Source organism: Trichosurus vulpecula, chromosome 7 (assembly GCF_011100635.1).
Source record: "Trichosurus vulpecula isolate mTriVul1 chromosome 7, mTriVul1.pri, whole genome shotgun sequence".
Lineage (NCBI taxonomy): Eukaryota > Metazoa > Chordata > Mammalia > Diprotodontia > Phalangeridae > Trichosurus > Trichosurus vulpecula.
The window spans coordinates 44333441-44352118 of record NC_050579.1 but is presented as its reverse complement, the minus strand read 5'-3'; the positions used below and the strand labels follow the sequence as shown (position 1 = coordinate 44352118).

The 18678-nt window shown below is 42.8% G+C and overlaps 1 protein-coding gene across 1 annotated transcript; it reads right to left on the bottom strand.

The window, feature by feature from the left end:
* Positions 1-3615: 3615 nt before the first annotated feature.
* On the bottom strand, positions 3616-17886 carry S100A10 (S100 calcium binding protein A10). The gene is made up of 3 exons (XM_036767957.1): positions 17788-17886; positions 7297-7449; positions 3616-3971 (listed from the first exon to the last, which is right to left on the bottom strand). The coding sequence occupies exons 2-3, from the start codon at positions 7426-7428 to the stop codon at positions 3810-3812; spliced, it is 294 nt and encodes a 97-aa protein (XP_036623852.1). The 5' UTR covers positions 7429-7449; positions 17788-17886; the 3' UTR covers positions 3616-3809.
* Between the last annotated feature and the right edge of the window lie 792 nt (positions 17887-18678).

The following is an 18678-nucleotide window of genomic DNA, read 5'->3' as shown; positions in this document are numbered from 1 at the left end:
TTAGGAAGCCCCCCACCCCACCCCGCCTCGCCTTTGGAAAAACCTAGATGTTGATGAGTCTCTGTTAACTAAGTATTGCTATGGATAGACTGGTTTGTGTTATTTGCTCTGTTTATATAATTTCTGCTTGTAATTTCTGTATGTATTTGCTCTGAAGTTCAGGGTGCTGGCGTTTACCCTTGAACCAAGTGAATGATATATGTATGTTTAATTAACGTGATATTGTAAACCCCTTAAAATTTCTTTCCTTAGAAAGGGTTGTTGTGAAAATCAAACGAGATATTTGTAAAGTGCTAGCATAGTGCCTGGCATATGGTAGAAACTATGTAAATGTTTATTCCCTTCCTTGTTCCCTCTAGTCTAATAGCCTCATAAAAAAAGATAATGGGGCTGGTCCAGCTGAAGTTATGCTGACTCTTTGTAGCCACTTCTCTCTTTTCCTGGCATTAGATTGTAAGCTTGTTAAGGGCAGGGACTATCTTTTGCCTCTGTACCCCTCTTTCTTAGCAAGTGCTTAATAAATGTTTATTGAATAATTGAATGAATGACATTTGTTAGCCGTCTCTTTAATAACAACACCTCCTAGAATTCTGTAGGGAATTGATGTCAGTCTCACTGACCTATAGTTTGCAGACTCTATTCTTTATTTCCCCCAACTTTGAAAATTAGTTCACTTGCCCTTCTCCAATCCTGAAGTGTCTTTCTCTGCTACCATAATTTTTATTTGCTAGTTCATTCAGTAACCTGGGATGTAGTTTCCCTGGGCCTAGAGATGTGAATTCATGAAGGTCAACTCTTGTTACCCCCTTAAAGTCTTACCTACCATCTTTGATTTGTTCTTTCTAGCCAAAAAATCCATTCTCTTTGGCAGAAAAAAGAGGAAAAGTGAAGAATCAAAAATTCTGTTTTCTTTCCACTATGTGCTGTCTGTAGGGCCTTTTACCTGGAGAAGAAGTCTTGTCTCTCCTTTGCGCCTCCTTTCTTTCCTGAGATAACTAAGAAATTCCTCCTTTTCCTCTGTAGCTTTTTCAAGAAGGTTTGCTTTTCCAAATGACTCAGAGATCATTTTTTGCATCCTGTTTAAACCATGAAGTAATTATGATATTTCTAAAATGTGTAGCCATTTTGAATGACCAATCCCCCCACCAACAGCCTTGAGGAGAGCTGCATGGTTTAGTAGAAAGAGTGTCCACACTGGAGTGGCCAGACATGCATTCAAATCCTGACTCTGCCAGTTCCAACCTGTGCAAACTTGAGGAAATCAAGTCAAGAGGCATTTATGAAGTGTTTAAAATGTGCCAGCCATGGTACTAAGTGTTGGAGATACAAATATAAGCAAAAAAAAGACATCCCTGCCTTCAAAGATCTTATATTCTAAGACAAATAAAAGGAGGCTAAAAGGGGGAGGAAGCATGGTGGCAAGATTTAGAGCAAAGGTGGGGAACCTGTGGCCCTACATGTGCCTTCTAGGTCCTTGGGTGCAGCCTTTTGGTTGAGTCCAAGTTTTACGGAACAAATCCTTTTATTAAGGGGATTTATTCTGTGAAGTTTGGATTCAGTCAAAGGGATGCACTTGAGGACCTGGAAGGCTACATGTGGCCTTGAGGCCACAGGTTCCCCACTCCTGGTCTAGAGGATAGATGGCTGGTCTGGGCTCTTCCTTGAAATGGAGGTTTCAGGAGGAATTTACCAATTGGAGAAGGGGGCTGCAGGCAAAGAGGGAGAATTCAGCCAAGGCATGATGATGAACTCTAGACCATGACTTGACTTTCTACCTTCAGATAAAATGGTTACTTATGTGAAAGGTTGTCATGGAACCCTGCTGATATCTTTTTTGTGCCCTGGCTGTACCTGCTTCATACCACTTGATCAGCAATGATTACCCTGCCCAACATGGAACCACAGTTAACCCAGAAGAGATGCATTGTAGACCCAACAAGATCTGAATGTTTTTGATAAATGAGTCAATGAAAAAGAGAAGATATAACTCATTTGGGTAGGAGGAAGCTTGTAGAGGACTTCTTGGTTATTGGTAGTCATCCTAGTGGCTTTCAAAGAGGTGGATACCCTAGTGCTCCCCCCTCCTCTTTCCTAGGAGTTTTAGTGTCTATTCTCAGAGAGAAAAAAAACACCTAGCAAGAAATTGAAAAAGGTCACATAGAACCTGTTGTTGAATTCTCTTAGTTCTGCTCAATCCGCTAGCTAAGAGAAGGGATTCTCCTTTCCTTTCTACAAAATTTGTGTTGGGCTGTGTGCAGTTGTTTCCGTAGTGTGTAGCATAATGCCTTGCATACCATAGGCACTCAGTGAATGTTAATGGACATTTTGCTGAGGGATCCTATTCTTCCCACCAGCCAGTTCTCTGTCCTAGGATTTGAATGCATTTGTCTATTGTTCTAGGGATCTTTACTGAACAAAAAAAGTATTGGTTAATTTTGTGAATCTTTGTGTATAGTAGAAAGGGCACTGAAGTCAGTTAGGAGAAGACCTGGGTTCAATTTGTGCCGCTGAAACTTGCTATGTGCTATATAGCTGCCATGCTAATCATTTTGTTGTTGTCGTTATGTCGTTTCAGTTGTTTCTGACTTCATGATCCCGTTTGGGGTTTTCTGGGTAAAGATGCTGGAATGGCTTGTCATTTCCTTCCCTGACTCCTTTTTACAGATGAGGAAACTGAGGCAAACAGGCTCATCCAGGCCAGATTTGATCTCATGAAGATGAGTCTTCCCGATTCCAAGCCCATTGCTCTATCCACCGTGCCACCGAGCTGCCTACGCTCGCAGCAAAGTTGTTCGACCTCTTGGAGCTTCAGCTTTCTTCTCTATAAAATGGGGGTATCTCAAATGCTTGTTTAAAATCTAATTAGATTGCCTAGAGGCAGCGAGGTGGCATAGTGAACACGGTGTGGGAGTTATGGTTAGGAAGACCTGAGTTTACATCCTGCCCTGTTCTTACCTGCTATATGAAATTGGTTAAGGTACTTAATACTCAGCCTCAGTTTCTCAAATTCTAAAATGGGGATTATAATGGAACCAATCTCAGGGTTATGAGGATGAAATGAGTGCTTCATAAACCTAAAAGTGCTATGTAAATGCTAGTTATTTATAACTTGTGCCAACTTTGAGGCTCTATATATATATTTTCAACTATCTTTTGGTATGAAAAGTATAATCAAGTGTTTCTCGGGCACGCTTGCAAAAGGCAGGATCGAAGGGCACATTTTTGAGGTTTTTCCCATCTAACTAGGGAAGGCTACATTCATGACCCTAACATTTGGGATCCCTTTGTGTAGGGATGTTCCCTATTCCCTGGGTGATTGGTGTGGACAGAGCTGCAGGCTCCGCTCTGTTGCTGAGCAATCAGGCAGAACTTGGAAAAATAACTCATTCTCTTTCTGTAGAATATGGTGACAGAGCATCGCTTGAGCCAGCTGGCCAGGGGTGGATGGGAAGCCGGCCAAGGGCAAGATGCCTCTCTGAGCTCTGTGGGATGAGCAAGGAAGCAAAACAAAATTTTTGAAGAAACAAGCCAACCCAAATTAGACATTTAAAAAAGGAGGTTTTTTTCTTTTTATTGTGGGGTAGAGGGTGCATATAATATAAAAAAATCAAAAGCTTATCTGGCATATATTTGTATTTTCTTTCCCTAGCTGTCAAATTGTAAGCCTGGAGTTCATTTGTACATTCTAAGGGCCTGGGTCTGCTCATGCAACTGCCTCATCCTAGGGGTAGCTATATGGGGATATCTCGAAAGTGACCACTCAGGATACTGCAATGGATCAGGACTGGGAGGAGTTCCTTGGCTTGGGTTCATTTTTTCCCTTTCTGCTTCATGTGTACAACAAAATAGTCATTGCATGCGATGGTCAGCCCGGCAATTAGTGAAAAGAAGCTCTGGAAGCCCACTTTTCCATCTCGGCACTGGTCTAGGTCTTTCATAATCTTGTCAACGGCTAAAGGGTCTTTCTGGTTCTGAAAAAAAAAAGAATCACAAAAAGCAAAAGATATGACTCAATTATTGGACCAAGAGACTTAGGTATTAGAGCTGTACAGCTAGCCATTAAAGAAAAAGCACTTACATTTTTGGATCCTGATTTTTCAAAGAATCTATAAAGATTGACTGGTTTACAGAAAGAAAGATTAAAAAGGGTGGAGTGGGAAGAGCGTTAGAAAAACAACTTTGGAAGCTGTAAGAACTGTGGTCATTTATGATGCCAGAGGATTCATGATGAAACATGCTGTCCATTACAGGGAGGGTGATGGATTTAGGGTCCAGAATGAGGTATATTTTTATGTATAGTCATAGGAGTAATTTATTTGTATAACTATATTTTAATTTATTTTTATTTAATTCATTTTTCTTCTCCCCTTAAGCAGGTTGTGGCTATAATAATCCTTTTTTAAAATAATTTTTTATTTATATCTTTTGTTTTTTTTTTAAATAAAAAAAAGACAGAAGACTTCAGTTTGAAGTTAGAGAACCTGGGTTAAATCTTAATTCTGCTACTTCCTATCTGTGTAATTTCAGGCAAACTGTTTCACCCCTTTGGGCCTCAGTTTCCTCCCCTGTAAAAGGAGAGGGCAGGACTGGATGACCTCTGGCAGAAGCTAGAAAGGAGGCTCTTTGTGCTTCCTGGTTTCACGGTGACTTGTTTTTACTCTTTTTTTGTAGTTTGCTAGCAATGAAATGAGGTCTGATGTCTGCCTCCATCACTCTGAGAAACTGACTGCTTTTGGGGAGAGGTTTCTGCAAATTCTGGCCATGCTCCCAACTTTCTGGCTGTAGGCAGAGACTGGTGGGTGAGATTTAGATGATGTAAGGAACCAACTTGTAAAAACAAAAGGTCATGCAGTGTAGTGAGGAAGGGAAAGGTGTAGAATCATGACCTAACACTGTCAATAAATCCTTTCCAGACCTGTTAGCCTTTAGTAGTCAATGTCTATGCCTTCAGACATCTCTATCTTGTGCAGCTTAGCCACCTTATTTTTCAGGATCTAGGGTATGGGACAGTCAGAGGGCCCTTGGGTAGCTGTTTATCATTCGCTGACTTGTGAAGAGCCAGGAAGGACTGATTTAGAATGCCCCAGGCTTTAGGAAAACAGCAAGTTAATATTACAATATCCAGAAGGAGGTGAAATACCCCAGGGAAAACTCCTCCCGTTCTCTTTCCTCACTCCCCAAACTATTCACAAAGGGCAATCCAGATCTAGCCCAACTCTGGGAATCTGAATCTAGACTTGAGCAGGCCCAGAAGGGATTTGCTTTGGTTTTTAGAAGTAGGATAATGACAGTTCACGTTTATACAGCACTTTAGGGTTTGCAAAACACTTTGTCAACATTATTTTATTTGATCATCATGAGGTCATTATTATGATTGTATCCATTTTACAGATTATGAAACCAAAGCTTAGAGAGGTTAAGTAATTTGCTTAGTATTGCTCAGCTGGGAAGTGGCTGAAGGAGGATTTGAACCCAAGCCTCCTGATTCCAAGTCTAGCATCTATCTGGATACTATGCCAGGTTGGAAGGGAATTCGGCCATCTGTGTTCAGAGAATAGATTCAAGCTTGTAAGCTCCTTGAAGACAAGGACAATTTCATTTTTTAATTGTTTTTTATCCCCAGTACCTGAGAGATAATCCTAGTATAAGAAGATAGGGAGCTGGCCTTGAAGCCAGGAAGTGCCAGGTTTGAGCTCTATGTCAGAGACACACTAGCTGTTTGTTTGACTTAACCATTCAGTGCTCTAGGCAACTTCTTAAGGCTGTAATTTGTAAAGAAAGTGTAAAACTGCACAGATGGAAGAATTTCCTTATCCAAGAGTTCCCTGTATTAATGAAATCACAAGCCCTGTTCCCTATGCTTATCCTATTCCCGGAGCCAGGCACAGTGCTGGGCACGTAGTAGGTGCTAAAGAAATGCTCATCAGTGGATTGATTCATTTTCTTTATTCCACTGCTCATTGTCATCAGCCTGGCAACACCTGCCATAATACCCAAGCAATCAATAATAGATTCAACAAAATGGGTAATTTAGTCATCTCTGAGATCAGTCAGAATATTGTTATAAATAAAATGCCAGTCAAAATACCCTATGATGTTACTCTGTGCCTATAAAAGAGGAGTCATCTGCCTTACTAATGCACCACATCCTGGGGACAAATGGTAAGAGGCAGCCGGGAGCCTTTTAACTTTTTATCTTTTCCTCCTTTGGAAGCTATTAAATTATTCAACATCAAGCACTGTAATTATCTTTTCCAGTGATCATGACTGTTTCAGAGAAGGAAGGGCCCACTTTAGGGTCTAGTGCTCCACTGTGCCCATTTCCATCTGCTGATCAGCCTTATCTCCTGAGACAGGTTGATCCAATCGATACCTGAAGGACAGAGGCTTCCGCCCAAAGAGACTCCCCAAGCCAGGTCTGACTGTGAAAAGTGCAATAGTATGGTGGGTCCTTTCCAGCTCTAAATCTCCATTATCCTAAATTATGGCTCTCCATTCTCATCGCCTTTTGAGCTAAAAGAGTCTTTCATTTTCCATGGAAAAGCTATTCCTTACCAAATGAAGCCTGGTTTCCACTAAGGAGATATTTAGCATCATTATAGATTAGAACTGGGGAAAGAAGAAAGATCTTACATCTCCTTAGAGAAATTTAAGGGGGACAATTTAAGTTATGGCATTTGATCAGATGGGTAACCCTGATTTTGAGAAGTTGGGTGAATCAATTCATTCATTTACTGCCTTCTCTCAATATACTACCCCTTTGGTGACCCTCCGACTCTTCTTTTACCTTTGGTTGAAGTGTGTATTGTGTTATGGTTTTTAGTGGAAAGAATGTTGGATATAGTATCAGAAAAGGTCTGGGCCTAATCCTGTCTTAGAAACTTGCTAGTTGTGTGAACTTGGTCAAATCACTTAACCTTGGTTTTTTCATCTTTAAAATAGGCACCATAATAATTGCATCTACCTCGCAGGCTACTTGAGAGAATCAAAGCAGATCATATATGTAGAGTATTTTGCAAACCTCAAAGTACTATATAAACTTAGCCATTATTGTTACTATTATCAGAGTACAAGCCTTTTGAAGATAGGAACCCTGTCTTCATCTTTGCACAGCCTTCCGCCCACCTCTCCCTGTATACATCAGCCACTCATGAAGTAATTGTTGAATGAATGGAAACGCATGTGCCACATTCACTCCTAAAAGGGAGTGATGGAACAGGAAAAGAAGAAGAAAATGAGAGTCTAGACAAAGGTAAGCTCTTCCCTTCTATCCATTAAAAGTTTTTCAATACTTACTTCCAAGAATCCAGGGAACTCTTTTTCCATGAGAACTCTTAGATCTTCTTTTGTCAAGTAACCTTTGTCTCCAGCAAACTTATGAAACGTAAACATCATAGTTTCCATGGCATGTTCCATTTGAGATGGCATCTTGGCGGTGTCTTCTGAAACCTGTTCAAAGATGCCCCCAACACACACAGTTCATTTCCAAGTTTAAGCCCAGTATGTGTGAGACCATATAGGTTTGGTAGCAGCTAGGTGGCGCAGTGAGTAGAGCACCAGCCCTGGAGTCAGGAGGTCCTGAGTTCAAATGTGACCCCAGACATGACACTTACTAGCTGTGTGACCTTGGGCAAGTCACTTAACCCCAATTGCCCTGCCTTCCCCCTTCCAAAAAAAAAAAAGAAAGAAAGAAAAGAAAAAAAGAGACTATATAGGTTTATATGCTGGTTTTTCTCAAGACAAGTGTCTCTACTGTACCAACCTCTGGCTTTAATAAGGTCAGACACAAACATTGTGTGTTTTTATATGGGCTGCTACCATTTCCCCTCCCATCTCAGAGCTAATTCAGCTAGATCTAACTGTAATTATTAGGAAAAGCAGAATCAGTGTTCTCCCTGTTGTTCTTGTATGTGTCTCCCAACCCCTCCCTCCCACCTCCACTTTCTCAGCTTTTTAGTTGACAAAACAATTTATTGAAAGGAAAGCTATTTCATCATTTCCCTTGGTTTCTGTTAATCAAGCTTTTATCTATGACTAACTACCTAAAACCCCATATAACCATGCAGTTAACAGATATGAAAATTCAATTCTTTAAGCCTGTTTTTGTAATCTAGTTATATCCAACTGCAGGGGGTAGGGTGGGGGAGGGGATAGTTTCCTGCAAATGACTATAGTTTGCTGAAATCCTTGGGCATTTACTTATATGGTGGCTGTAACTTGCTACTGCAATAAATTTCCACATTTTACAATGAAATAACATGCCTTAACCAAATAAAAGAGTTGCAGCTGTATTGTCTAGGTTCTCTGGTATTTTATGGGTAACCATGTATGTACTTCAATATGTTGTAGGAAGAGATTAGTTTTTTCTCCTGGGTTTTTTTTTTATCGATTTTGTTTCAATCAACAGAAATTTATTTTTTTCCCTCTCTCCTTCCCACCCCCTTGGGAAAAATAAAGACAAAACCCTTGTAACAAATACGTATACTCAAACAAATAAATTCCTGCATTAACCATGTCCAAAAAGTTTATGTCTCAATCTGAACCCTAAGTCTGAACCCAACTTCTCTGTTGGAATTGGGTTAACAGGCTTCATCATTGGTCCTCTAGAATTGTGCTCGACTTTGTTATCAGAGTTCCTAAGGGAGAGACCAATTTTTGATAGCACTAGAAAAAGAACTCTGATATTTTGATCTGTGTGCACTTTGTATGGCAGGAGTGAGTAGGCTGCTACATATTAGAAATTAGGAGCTATGAACAACTGGAATAAAAGATGGCATTAAAGGAACGAATGGTGAAAAGAGATGAATTGGTCATATGCTGAGAGTGAGGCATTGGACGACCTATGTGTTCTGATGGAATCCTAGTGATGCCAACAAAAGGAAGGCCCTCAATATTTTGGGTGGTTCCTCTGTGGTGAACTTGGGCGACAGACATGGACGAGAGTCACAAGGTTGAGCAGGAATGGATGGATTGCAATGTGCATCAGTGGAGGGAATATCCTCACTGATGAAATCACAGATCCATTGAAGTATTTGACTCTTTGAGTATATATTGTTTCCCCCAGTAGAGTGTGAGCTTCTTGAGGGCAGGAACTATTTTGTTTTTAGATTCCTAGTACTTGTATAACGCTTGACACACAATAGCAATTTAATAAATGCTTGCTGCATGAGATGAATGAACATGTTTCTAGGAATGGTAACAGTTAAAATGCTTGGTTGAAACGACTCTTAACTAGTTGAGTATAATGAATGGGGAGGAGGAGTCTCATCAAGACTCAGAAAGAATGCTTTGGCAGAAACAAAGGGAGACCTTGACCAAAGCCTTCTTGCCAAATTAATCACTGGATATGGAACAGATGGCAGGTTTTGAGGAAAGACATTCAAAGGACCACTTAAAAACCACAAAAAGTTGTGGTTTTTGCTTGTCATTAACTAGCTGATACACATTCAACACTGATGGGTCTCTTCAAGGATCTACTTTACTGAGCTCAAGGTGAAGTTGGTGAACAAGAGGATTGATTCCACTTAAGAACAATCAGTCCTCCTCCCCCTTTTTTATGCTCAGAGAGATGCAGAAGCCAATGCGCCATGTTTGGCCTTTTGAGCCAGAATGTTATAACCAGAACCAGGAAGGATGAATTAGGAAGTTACTTCACTTGAAGGGAATAGTAAGAACTACAGTGGGGTGAAATATTCCGGAGATCCCTCTCCCTACCCCCTATCCTTTGAAAATAGACAAAGTACAATTCAGAGCTAGACCATCTGAGTCTGGACTTGAGAGGGCCTGGAAGGGGTCTTAGGGGCAGGTAGGCGGCATAGAGTGCTGGGCCAGAGACAAGAAGACTCATCTTTCTGAGTTCAAATCTGGCTATACCTTACTAGTTGTGTGACCCTGGGCAAGTCACTTAACTCTGTTTGCCTCAGTTTCCTCATCTGCAAAATGAGCTGGAGAAGGAAATGGCAAAGCACTCTAATATCTTTGCCAGGAAAACTCCAAAGAGGTTACCAAGAGTTGGATAGAATGAAATAACTGAACCATGGAAGGGATCTGCTTTGGGTGACAGCAGTTCTACCTTTGTGAATCTCTAGAGAGTGTCTGACCATTTGTCTTCTCTAAGAGAATTAAAATGAGAATGAGTCACCTATCAGAGGAGGTCCCATTACCCCACCCTAAATCTAAAATAGCTTAAATACAGGAAATGAAATAGGCATACCACAGAGATTTAAAACACACACACACACACACACACACACACACACACACACTCTCTCTCTCTCTCTCTCTCTCTCTCTCTCTCTCTCACACACAAAACCCAACCCTTTATTCCAAAGTCCTCGGCATCCCCTGAAACCAGATCTGCTATCTCATCCCTACTAATTTCTAGACTCCTAGAAACTTCAATCTACTGTATAATTCCTCGAGTTCCATTCCATCATAGGTAAAGGCAGAATATTCCCAGAGAATAGTTTTTTTAAAACAATAGGAAGATTAAGTGAGCAAGTCTGGTCATCTCTGAGTTGTGTTTAGTTCTGGGCTCCAAAAATATCATGAAAATGAAGAGCCTCCAGAGGAGTGATCAGGCTGGCTTTGAGATCATGCTGTATACAATTTGGCTAAAATAAATGGTAAAGGGAAAAGAGCACTGACTCTGGAGTCAGAGGCCTTGGGATTCCATTCCACCTCTGATGCTTCAGCAAGATCATGACTCCTGCATCATAAAGATGAATTCAATGTTGCCACCCATTTATTTATATGAGGTACAACAAAACATTTTCTTTGGAAAATGTTCTCCATAAAGCAGTATATAAACTAACCCCATCTGACTTTTCTTCAGGTGCAGGTTTCTGTAAACTTTGCATGCAGAGAATCATTTTTTAACTATGGCATATTATTGATAGGGTGATCTTAGACAAGTCACTTAACCTCCTTGGGCCTCAGTTTCCTAATCTACAAAAAGAGGAGGTTAGAGAAAATGGCACATGCTCCTATAAACTGGGAATGTTTAGTCTGGAGAACAGAAGGGGAACAGTCATCTTCAAGTGTTCCAAAAGGGCTGTTAGATGGAAGAGGGATTGGATTTGTTCCATTTGGTCCCAGAGGGTAGAATCAGGAACAAGGGGCAGAAGTTGCAAGGAAATAAATTTAGGCCTGATGTTAGGGAGGAAAAATAAGTTTCTACCAATCAGAGCTGCTCCAAATTGCCTTCTGTGGTGGTGAGCTCCTTTATTGGAGGTCTGCTGGCAGAGATTGGATGGCTATTTCTCAGTTATGGTGTAGAAAGGATTTATTCGTGGTTGCTGTGGTCTTTGAAATGATGTGACCTTATGAATGTCTTCTCTGAGACAGTAAAGATCAGACATTCTCAAAATTCTGCCTGGAGTCTGGCTTGTCATGAATACTCTTGTCTCTTCTTTTCATGGATTTATGGTGACTCCCTCATTCTAAAGATGAGGAAACTGATCTCTATGAGAGAAGTGAGTTATCCAAGGTCACATGGGTATTCAATGACCTGAACTCTGGTTCTCTAAGGGGTTCTTCCCTCTTAAGATTGTGAGCTCTTGGAGAACAGGGAGTGTTTTGCTTTTCATTGTATCTGAAGCATTTAGCACAGTGCTTGGCACATAATAGGCTCTTAATTAAGTTCATGGATGGACTCTTACACCAGACCATTGCATCATGCTTACAGTAGCAGAGATTTAGAGCTGGAAAGGATTTTTAAGGGAAATTGAGGCACAGATAGGTGAAAGTGACCTGGTCACATTGTCAAGAAAACACTGAAGTGGAATTTGCCCATCTTCCTTCCTGGTAGCTTTTTAATTCAGCAAATGCATTGAGAGTTTAGCAATTTGCTGATTGCTTCCCCTTCCCCCTTTCCTATGAAAAAGTAGAAAAGTGATATTTATAGTGATGAAATGAAAAAAGAACTCTTGAAACAAAAGGCCTGCATTCTGAATACAATCATTCACCGTGGCTTTAGTGGGAGTTGGCTAAGAACTACAGTTGGGGAATTGTGTTATGTTGAAGGGGGTTGGCGAACTCCAAAACCAGTAAAGAAGTGGAGGAAAATTTGTGCCTTAAGCTGCCCTCCTGACTAGTGAATGAATCACCAAAATGTTGCTGTTCTTGCTGGGGGCCCCCCTTGTTTCCCTCTCTGGCAGCTGCAAAGTCTGAATCAGCTCGGATAAAACCTCTCCATTTGGGCGGGGCTCAGGCAAACTGACCCTTTCCAATTCTGCTCTGAGTTTGGTGGCAGCACTTCAGAGGAAGGGGGCCTTCTGTTTCCATTTGCACAGCCATCCACCCAGGCTGGGCTACTCTGGATGGAAGATAGGGTGGGGCTCCTCCATCTCATGTTGAAAACTCAAATCCTACCCACTACCCAGGAGCAGACTCTAAAGGCAGCTGAGAGAAAAAGATCATAGGGATTGAAGAAGGGCCTTTGGCTAGCTTAGAAGTATAGAATTTGAAGGGAGCTCAGAAGTTACCCATTCCACCTCCATTTTACAGATTAGGACACTGAGCCCCAGAATGTGACTTGTCCAACATCACAAACATAAGTAAACAGCTGAGCCAGGATTCATGGTGAGGTTGATTCTTAATCCAGCCCTCTTTCTACTGTGCCAGCCTGAGCTCATCAACTCATCAAAGAAACTGGGGCCCCAGGGAGATTCAGTGACACAGCAGAAAGGTTAGAATTTGAAACCAGAGCTTCTGGCTGCAAATCTAAAAGGACCTCTTAAGCCGTTACTACAGAACCCAAGAGGAAGGGAGGGTGTATAAGCCCCTCAGCCAAGACTGGGAAACCAGGAAGACCACTAGATGGAGCTTACGGTACTTTAATTATCTGAACCAGATGTAACAGAAGGGAGGGGCTGAGAAAGGAAGGGCCCCAGGATGGCAGGCAGAGAAAACACATTCCAGAAATGAAGGAAAATATGAATCCTGCAAAACAGGTCTGATCAGACCCTTGAAATTATTTTTTCCTCCTTTTAATCTTGTTTTTCCACACTCTCTAAATTTTCTCACACTTCTTTCTCCTTTAGGATTTAAAAAAAATCTTGGTAGGAATCTATACATGATCGACTCTTCTATTCTATAAATAGAGTTAGGTCTCGATGAGTGTTAATAATGACACCCTGCCCCCAGGAAGTGGGGCATATTCCCATTGGGCTGGAACCAAAGACCATATTTTACATAATTATAACTTCAAATACTGAGAATTTCAATACTTTAGAACATTTCGGAGGATTTATTGTTTGCACTAATTGGGACCTTTGTATATCTACTGTCCATTCTGCATTTGTTTAATGTTCCTTGGTTGCTGTGGCTGGTGTACTCTATATGTTTGCCATAGATTTGGAGCTGGAAGAGGTGTTGGAGGTGATCTTGTCCAACCTCCTCTTCTAAACGGTGAGGAAAGGGAGGCCATGGAGAAGGGAAGTGAGTTGACCAAGGTCACGCAGCTAATAGGCAGATACAACAGTATCCCCCTGGATTATGGCCAGTCTGGCCTCTCTTGGACTACAAGCTCCAGGAAGGGCACAGTCCTGAGTATTTTTCTTCTTAGCTTATCAGTACTACATTTAACAAATCCTTTTGATTCAGGTGAAATAGATGAGCATCTACTTCTTGGAAACAGTCTGAATTAAAAGGGACTGGTGGCTTCTTTTGGAAGTTACTTCCAAAGAGTGTCCATGCCCCAGCTCAAAAACAAAACAAAACCAGGATACAAAAAACTAAACCAAAACAAAAAACACCCCAAACCAAAACCCAGCTTTGGGCTCTTGTTTTTAAATTTTAAATTTAAATTTTTAAATTTTAAATTGGAGTCATATGAATATCACCATTTTTCATCTCATGCATTTCATCTGTCCCTCTTTTCCTGTAGCCCACCCAGCCCAGCCTAAGTTTGGCAGCATTTCTGAGAAAACCTTCAGCAAAAACAAAGAGCCATTTAATGTGTTTGAGGGTTTCTTGCTTTTGCCATTGGGAAGTCATAAAGTAATGGTTCCAGAGCTGGAACTAGAAGGAATTCATGAGTTTGGTCTTTAACAGGGAGGCCTGTTAGGGGTTCAGAAAAATTGGGTTGATTGAATGGGTCTGAATACAATCTAACTTTGGCCCTGTTGTACAAATCAGCTTGTCAAAACCTTAAGCAGCAGAGGAAGCATCCTGGATGAAATACTGAAGTTGAAATTTTAATAACAGGAATTGATTTTGAGCTAAATCAAAAATATCAGTTATTCTTCAACATATGCATTTTTCCAAAGATTTACTATGTATCTGCATTCTGATTTGTACCATCCTCTGACATTCAATCCATCTGAAGGCTGGCAGGTGGGAGCCACATAGTAAAAGGATGTTAAATACTGGAAAACCTTTGTTAGAGGGGTGGTGATGGACTATGGTATACATCATTGAATACCCTGGCATTTCACTGAGCTCAAAATGCCAACATATGCAGAACAGCATGGAAACAATGGGACTGTTCACTCAGGATCCAAGTTCACTCAAAATGGCCAAACTCTAATAAAATGGCTTTTTTTTGAGCTGAGCAAGGGCACACCCAATCTCAGCCCCACCCAACTCAGGGTCTGAGATACCAGGCCAGAGAGTTGGCTAGAGGTTGCCTCATTAATTGAAACATCCTGCAAAAAGTATCACCTAATAGAATTTCTCTTGCCCAAATATATATGAGCTCACTCCAGCTGGCTATCAGGGCTATTCTCAGACTTTCCCCCAAAGGCTTCTATACACTGCAGACTTATACAGTGAGAAACCGGCCTCTTGCAAATGGGAAGTATCTTTTTCTTACAAGAGGATGAAAACTGGCTAGCACTCAGCAGGGGTGGGGCTGAGGAAGAAATCTGAAATTAATTATGAACTCATTCCTCTCCCCCACCCACAGTAGTATCTTTCGCAATTTGCTGAAACACGTTGGAGGCAAAGATCAGGTTGTTACTGCCAGACAGTGTTTCCATAGGCATGGCCTCACCCCCAAGCCCAGGAGACTAAGTCTAGCACTTAAAAGATTGAAATTCAAGCTGCAGGGGAAACAAATCTGCAGCAACCACTGGCTTTTTTCCTAACCAGAAAAAATACCTGCCACTGTATCTCTCAGACAAGCAATTAAAAAGCTAGCCTCCTCTGGTTCCCTTAACTTATCTTGTGTTTTCACGTACATGTACCCTTTGCTCTTAGAATGCTCTCTCCTCGTTGCCTGCTAAGATTTTAGCTATGTTGCAAGGCCAAACTCTAATTCCTCCTCTTCAAGAAGTCTTCCTTCCCCTATTCTTCTAGATTATAAGTCATCTCTCTCCTTTGGACCCCATAGGTCTTTATTTCTCTTTTACATACTAATCACAAGCTACTTTTTAATAAGATCCTCAATTACAGTGTTGGAACAGACCTTATGGGTCATCTGGTCCAACAATTGCTTTCCAGAGAAGTTAAGTGACTTGTCTAAAAGGACACAGGGCAGGGCTTGGAATGAAACACCAAATCAACAATGTTGCCATCATACCATGCTGCTGCTGACTTGACATTCATTTTTGTCTCTGTATCTCCCACTAGACCCGGGGCTCATGAGAATGTTTTAAAAAATATTGAATAACTATATTACAATAGCATTTGTTTCCTTTGTAATTCTACGTATCTAAAAGCATTATTCTGAAAAGAAGGTTCGAAGGCTTCACCTGACTGCCAAAGGGGTCCATGACACAAAATCGGTTACCAAACCATACGCTAGATAAAAGTGAGGGCTGGGACTGTATTTTTCCCTGTCTATCGCAGTCCCTACAGCAATAAGTAAGTAGATGCCGAATGAATGAACAATAAGCCAGCAGTCCTGCCATGATCTCTATCAGCTTTATAACTGTCCTCAACTATAGAGCCCCCATTGAAGCAAACAGCTCCTTTTTCAAATCACGGTTCAAATTTGGCATTGACTGACTTCCTCTTGGGGAATGCCCTCTAACATTGCCATTTCCCTTTTTCTTTAGGGACAGTTTTGCCCTATCAGAGAGAAATCTGTTGGGATCCAGGACCACACCCACACCATCTTGACTGCTGAATCACTCAGCCTTCCTTCCACCACTAGGTGAATACTGGAACAGGGTGTGCTTCACATATGCCCCTGGAAGCCATTAGGCCCAGAGTGAAGAGTGGGGTGATAGGTGTCACCCATTCCAAAGTGCTATGAATCTAGCCCTTTCCCATCTCTTTCTTCCAGTTGTCTTCTAACAACTCCAAACAGGCCAATTGGTCCTTCTACTCCCATACCCCCAAGGTGGCTTTTAACTCCCCCAGCTGCAAAATTAAAATTTAGATAGTGGAGTAATAAGGTCTGGAGTTATCACTCCTTATTCCTTTAGGTTATTATAGTTAATAATACCTATATGACTCAGTAAAGTTGTGTATCAGGGTCTATTTGTCTCCTTCCTATTCGGCAAAATTAACTTGAGATTTAGGAAATCAGGTCATTTTTCTTTGCCCTCATCTCACATTTAACTTTCTAACTTGATAAGGGTAAAATTGAAACTTTATTTTTTTCCCCTTGGGGAGAGGAAATGCTTTAGTTGTAGCTTCCTCTTACCCTACAAACAGCTCTGTGGGTGGTTCTAAGATCGCTTTTGATTCCTGCCCCATCTCTTTTATCTTCTTCCCTCTAGACCCCTCTCCTCTCCTCTCCTCTCCTTTTCCCTTTTCTTGTCTCCTCTCCTCCCCTCTGGGTAAGGGTCAGCCAGCCACCTTCTAGTCAAGCGGACAAACAACAGGAAACCCAGCCCAAAGTATCAAGGAAAGAGAAAACGCCTCGGGAGTGTAAATCGAGAGCGGGAAGCCAGGCAGAGACCCAGCTAGCAACGTTCTAGTACCCCAGGGAATGACCCACATTAGATTCAGCGAAATGTCCAACCTTCCCTGCCCGAATTGATAGACAAAGCTCACGCCTATCTATTCCAGGGAGGATTTCCTAAGGCAGCCTCACCTGGCACTTTGTTGGGAATAGATATTGGAGTAACATCTGGCTAGAATTTGGCCGCCTCTGGCTGAAGGCTGACTGCCAGAAAAATGGCTCCCAGCGTCCAGAAGATCAGCAGGGTAAGGGGTTGAGTGATCGGAGAATGAAAATAGACAGCAGGACAAGAAAAAGCAGAGAGAGAATGGGAGACGGAGGCGGGGAGCAAGGTGCTGTTAGGAAAAGGAAGGCAGCTTAACGTCTGTCTGTCGCCTTTGTTCCTCCAAAGGGCTTGGGGTACTACTCCAGCCCGGATCCTTGCAGGCATAATCTCAGCATTCCAGCTCCCAGGTGTCCCAGGTGCCCTGACACCTTCCCTTCCCTCGCCTCACCTCCTGCCCTGCCTAGGCATCCACTTAGCCCTGGCTCGGGAAGGGGGTGCGCCACGGTTCGCCCCTGGGTGTGGTCCCAGTCATTCTGGAACAGCGGTTCCCGAAGCGAACAGCTAGTCGCAAGTGGCTTTGGGCGCTTCCTGGTCCGGACACCCTCAAACTCTGACCTCGCTGAGAAGTGCAGCCCGGTCAGGGAAGGCGAGATCTCGGGGCTGGTCCTCAGCAGCCTGGTTCCAGGCGGGTGGGAACTCCAGACTACAGGAGCAGCTAGTAGGCGCTGGTCCAGCCCTGGGGGTCCTGGAGTAGCGCAGCCGGCTCTGCGGCTCCTCCCTGAGGTGGCTGGATTTAGCTCTTGCCTCCCTCCATCTGGGCCTTGGTGGGAGGAAGCGACAAAGCGGCCAAATAACCGCAAAGAGATAGAGACAGAGAGGAACTCACCTTGCCTGAGCAAGAAGCAGCAGCTGAGCGGGAACGACAAGGGAAGACTGCAGCAAGCACTATTAGCCTCGGAGTTTCTTGGGGTGGGTGGGGGAAAGGGAGGAACATGGGGCTGGGCAGGGGAGACTGGAGTAGGCTTTGATTGCACAGTGCCTCCTCTTGCCCCACCCCTTTCCCCCTCCCTCCCTTTTCTGCCCGCCCTCCCACCTCTAGGACCCAGGTTCTAACTTTTTCCAGTCCCCTCCCTCCTCCAGCTGTGTGCGCTCGTGTGTTCTCTTCAGGCAGGAATGTGCTTCCCCGTGGAAGGCTTCAGGGCATCCCTGAACAAGAACAGCGCACTTCCCACTTGATTTACTTTTAGAATGTAGGGTGTGTGTGGAAATGGGGGGGGGGGGGGAGCCAGGGACGTGGGGGGAGGTAGGGGCGTGTACTGGCGCTCTCAGTGTGTGGATGTTGGTGGAAACAAAAGCATCCAGCAGTCCGTGGGCTGGGCCATTTGGCGCAGAACCAATTGTAACAGGCACCCTGGTATTATTATCCTGATGTAGGAATTGTTTTCTCCAAGACTTGTCTTCCTAGACGCTTCTGCTGGGGGAAGGTGGAACTGTCTGGGAGCTAGGAGCTAGTTAAGATTTGGATTGTGCCAAGAACATAGGCTAAAAGAACCCTGAAGCCAATCAAGGCTTCTTCCCGGCTGCCGTGTCGCTGCGTAGGCGAGGCTTCCCTCATTACTCTTAAGGAAGAGGATGGAATACAGCCCACCATTTGCTTTCTTAACCTCCTAGTAGCCCAAAGAGGGCAGAGGGGAAGAGATTGGGGGGGGGGTTGGCAAAAGCGACTCGAGGCCGTTATGGGAGAATGTAAGCCTCTTGAAGGCACGAACAGTAATAC

Coding starts and splice junctions, on each gene's coding strand:
- S100A10 (XM_036767957.1), bottom strand. CDS start 7,428: ATGCCATCTCAAATGGAACATGCCATGGAAACTATGATGTTTACGTTT. Junction 3,972..7,296: donor AGTTCCCTGGATTCTTGGAA/GTAAGTATTGAA, acceptor TTTTTTTTTCAG/AACCAGAAAGACCCTTTAGC.